At 46.0% G+C, this 4,543-nt stretch overlaps 2 protein-coding genes across 2 annotated transcripts; one reads left to right on the top strand and one right to left on the bottom strand.

The window, feature by feature from the left end:
- Nucleotides 1-350: 350 nt before the first annotated feature.
- Nucleotides 351-1,392, top strand: LOC124637986 (actin cytoskeleton-regulatory complex protein PAN1-like). Its single transcript, XM_047174747.1, has 2 exons — nt 351-500; nt 640-1,392. The coding sequence occupies exon 2, from the start codon at nt 642-644 to the stop codon at nt 1,239-1,241; it is 600 nt and encodes a 199-aa protein (XP_047030703.1). The 5' UTR covers nt 351-500; nt 640-641; the 3' UTR covers nt 1,242-1,392.
- Nucleotides 1,393-2,922: 1,530 nt separating this feature from the next.
- Nucleotides 2,923-4,079, bottom strand: LOC124638324 (calphotin-like). The gene is made up of 2 exons (XM_047175259.1): nt 3,933-4,079; nt 2,923-3,766 (listed from the first exon to the last, which is right to left on the bottom strand). The coding sequence occupies exon 2, from the start codon at nt 3,762-3,764 to the stop codon at nt 3,075-3,077; it is 690 nt and encodes a 229-aa protein (XP_047031215.1). The 5' UTR covers nt 3,765-3,766; nt 3,933-4,079; the 3' UTR covers nt 2,923-3,074.
- Nucleotides 4,080-4,543: the final 464 nt, after the last annotated feature.

The raw sequence follows: 4,543 nt of genomic DNA, 5'->3' as shown, positions 1-4,543 counted from the left end.
AGTAAGAAAATCTATTAGCCAAAGTGCTGATTGAACTTTGAAAGTCAGAAGTTGAGAAGGGTTATGTTTAAAAGAAAGAGAACAAATGATATTTTGCAGCAATGGGTAAATTGAGCAAGTGGATCAAACGAAACTTGAAGAACATAGAAGGATGTCAAGACATTATGTATTTTAGATTTCAAAAAAACCTTTAACATCTATAACAAATCCTGTCCATCATGCAAGCCTACAAGCTATAGGTACTGGTACCCTTCATCCAGCTTTCCATTCATCTCATTCAGCATTCCATTCTCTCTATTTTACAGCCATGCCTTCCTCTTTAAATTAATCTAAATAACCTCTACGTATCTAACCCTTGCAATGATCCGGTAACACTCCCTTCTTTATCATCATAATAATTATATTGCCTGAAGATAACACTCATGTATAAAACGCCGAAATTTTAGTCAGAACTCTATAGATACTTTGTATCTTGCAGCTATAAACAAGCAGCATAATAAGTAAGTAAAAACAATACTTTAATCCATTGCTTACTTTCTATTTCTATGTGTTATTTGTTCGAGAATAAAGTAAGGATAACTATCCTTCTTTTATAGTTACTGCCAGTGCCAGTTTTCAGTATTTTTTTTCCATCTCCAGAAATGAAATTCTTGCTGACTGTTGCTGCCGTCATCGCCGTGGCCGTCGCTGTGCCCACACAGCGCGGCCTCGTGGCCCCTGCACCTGCTGGACCCGTGCCCGCGCCTGAGTACGAGCCCATCGCCGTCGGCCCCGCCATCATCGACTCCTTCGAGCCCATCGCCATCGGACCCGCTCTCGTCGAAGCTGAATTCGAGCCCATCGCTGTTGGACCCGCAATCGTCGACTTCCCCCTCCCCGACGGTGGTGTTGTTGCTGAGGAGCCCGCTATCGTCCCCTCCCCTGTGTCCATCGTCGATGGATCCGCCGTCGCTGATGTGTCTGCTGGTGCTCCCCTCGTTCAGATCATCCTGAACATCAACCAGGCCTCTGACCTTAGCCCCATCGCCGTCGGCCCCGCCGTCATCCCCGAGCCCATCATTCCTACGCCTGTCCAGGTTGTGGAATCCGCTCCTGAGCCCGTGCAGGTTGTGGAGGTCGCCCCCGTCCCCGCTGAGCCCGTCCAGGTCGTCGAGGCTGCGCCCGTGCCCGTGGAGCCCGTCGTCATCGGCACCCCCGTGCTGCCCGAGGCAGCCGTCGTCCTCCCCGAGGAACTCAACTAAGCGTCTATCATACATTGTCTACCAACCCTACAAAGCCACTGCGCATGACAATCTAACATCTTCAATTGTTTAAACTTGGACTTTCTACCAACACCTTGAAACGCTTGCATGTCCAATATATTGATACATTAAAAGATCTGATAATGTTAAATTTATGTATTTTACTTTCGATTCTAATTATGTCACATCAATCCCTATGTTTATAATGTAGGAAAGCCTAGGATTTAAAAAAATGTAATCGTCAGTCCGCCTTGAGCGTGATCGTCTTCACTTGATGAGAAGAATCTTCAGATAAATGAGGCTACTGAAAATGAAACATACGAGGCAATTGAAACCAGTCTGTGAATATATGTAAATCTAAACATTTATGGCCTTACTACAAAAACTTTAACCACTGTTTTACACTTGTCATTATCATCTCCCGAGCCTTTTCCCAACTATGTTGGGTCGGCTTCCAGTCAAACCGGATTCAGCTGAGTACCAGTGTGGAACGTATGGAACTAAAATTGTCCATACAAATAATTTGCATTTCGTTATCGAATATCGACAAATAGGTACTACTGCTTTAAACTCATTGTACAGGTACGGTAGTCTCTATAAGTTCTGAAGTATATCTAAAAATATTAGTCTAAAATTTTGACTGTTAAGGCTTTTTTTATCCGTGTAGGTACAGGAATAGTTCCATCTAGTACAATTTGTAGTAGATCTACATTCAGTGGCGGATCTGTCGTACTGGGCACGGTGCACCCCATAACCATAATTTTCTTGTGATATTACACTTGTTTCTCCCTTGTGTATTACACCCCATATACTTCCTACTATTAGATATAAACCTACTTCCTTAAGAACGGCTCCTGTAAGTTTAAAATTGTATATGATACTAATGATGAACTAACAACAATGCGTCAATCACCTAATCGGGCAGCTCCTGGCCCCACTTAGTTCATACGAGATTCATACATAACAGACATCTTCGTTGTACCAATACTGATAATATTCTATTCTGTACGTGTTATATATTAGACATGGACGGACCCAAATAAAAAAAATGTGGGCTATATTCATGTCCATACGTTATGAAGTCGTGGTGGCCTAGTGGGCAAAGAACCAACCTCTCGAGTACGAGGGCGCGGGTTCGATTCCAGTTCAGGCAAGTGCCAATGCAACTTTTGTAAGTTTGTATGTACTTTCTAAGTATATCTTAGACACCAATGACTGTGTTTCGGATGTAACTGTAGGTCCCGGCAGTCCTTGGCAGAACATCCTTGGCAGTCGTTACGGGTAGTCAGAAGCCAGTAAGTCTGAAACCAGTCTAACTAAGGGGTATTGGGTAGCCCGGGTTGAGGGGGTCAGATAGGGCAGTCGCTCCTTGTAAAGCACTGGTATTCAGCTACATCCGGTTAGACTATAAGCCGACCCCAACATAGTTGGGAAAAAAGCTCGGAGGATGGCGTTATGGATGACAATTCACATTTATTAAATTCAGGGACATGGGAAGTGGAAGGGAGTATGAAGGAGAAGTACATAAGGGAGTACACGTACGTTTAGAGTTTAGAGGTAGTGTATAAGAAAGTACATAAGGCAGTTTACAGGGTTGCTACATAAAGGAGTACATAATAAAGTATGTTTCTCAGAATTTAAAATCATTTAGTATGGTAAACATATAGTTAAACAAGATATATTAATTCACTCAGATCTGATTTATTTCTTCAGTTTTTTGGTAAAATTAAAATACATGGATTTACAGCATAGTTGTTGAAAACATCAGTAGCTATAGATTTGAAATGGCATTCTTAATTACATGTTAGGGTAGATATTTTGCTGTTTAAATGTTTAGTTGAGGGCCTCGGGGAGGACGACGGCGGCTTCGGGGAGCACGGGGGTGCCGATGACAACGGGCTCCACGGGCACGGGGGCAGCCTCGATGACCTGGACGGGCTCGGGGGCAACAACACCGATGGGGTTCACGGCAATAGGGGCGACGGGTGCGGGCTCAACAACCTGCACGGGCTCAGGGGCGGAGTCCACAACTTGGACGGGTGTAGGCTGGATTTCCTCGGGGATGACGGCGGGTCCGACGGCGATAGGGCTGGGGCTAGCCTCAGAGGCAGCCTGGTTGATGTTCAGGATGATCTGGACGAGGGGAGCGCTGGAAGCAACCTCGGCGACGGCGGCTCCATCGACGACGGACACGGGGGAGGGGGCGATGACGGATTCTTCAGCTGGGACGAGAGCGGGGCCGACAGAGATGCCTTCGATGGCGTCAACGAGGGCAGGTCCAATGGCGATGGGCTCGAAGTTGTCGACTAGGGCAGGTCCGACAGCGATTGGCTCGAAGGAGTCGACGACGGCGGGTCCTACGGCGATGGGCTCGAAGGAGTCGATGATGGCGGGCCCGACGGCGATGGGCACGAACTCAGGCGCGGGCACGGGGCCGGCGGGTCCGGGGGCCACGAGGCCGCGCTGTGTGGGCACAGCGACGGCCACGGCGATGACGGCAGCAACAGACAGCAGGAATTTCATTTCTGGAATAAATAAGACGATAAAATATGTGATATGATAGACGAAGTCGATCCAAAATTGTTTGTTTGATGGCAAATGGTTTTTCTCCGTACTCTCACAGATTTTCCAATTTTAACACTTTTATGAATATTTTAACTATTTCTATTAAAACTATTTTATTTTACTCACTTGTTATTTGTTGTATTGTGAACACAAACTATGATTTTCGATTAATTCCACGGCGTTTTATACGAATTTTTATCTAATGCTAATGATAACTGATTGCCAAACTTCAAAGGTTTTAACGGATTAGTCTTATGTTAGATTGTGTGTACGTGATTAGCTTTTTACCGACAGCAAAACGTGCTCTCCTATGCACGACCCCAACTATATTCCAGTATTTGGAGATGTGATGATGATGATGATGTCCTCCTAGCCGATTATCGGCTACGGCGGCTGTTCTCATGTAAGGAGATTAGCCAACTACGCAGGACATATTATAGTGCACGAGCATTTGCGCAGACACAGGTGCACTCACTATTCCTTAACTCTCATAGCCCGATGGGACGGTAATCCGACACGACCGGAGAGAGATCAGGCGCAGGACCGACATTTACGTGCTCTCTGATGCACGGGTGTATCAATCACCAGCTTCCAGGCTCCGGGCTGCTTTGTGAAAGTCTTCTAAAACCCACAAAGCGATTTCGGCCCGACTCGGGAATCGAACCCGAGACCTCGTGCTTAGCAGCCGCACTTGCGACAGCTGAGATGTAAGCTAGGACTCAGGGGTGAAAAATGCG

The sequence above is a fragment of the Helicoverpa zea genome, chromosome 17 (genome assembly GCF_022581195.2).
Source record: "Helicoverpa zea isolate HzStark_Cry1AcR chromosome 17, ilHelZeax1.1, whole genome shotgun sequence".
Classification (NCBI taxonomy): domain Eukaryota; kingdom Metazoa; phylum Arthropoda; class Insecta; order Lepidoptera; family Noctuidae; genus Helicoverpa; species Helicoverpa zea.
Note: the sequence above shows the minus strand (reverse complement) of the source record. Positions and strands in the feature narration are given on the sequence as shown.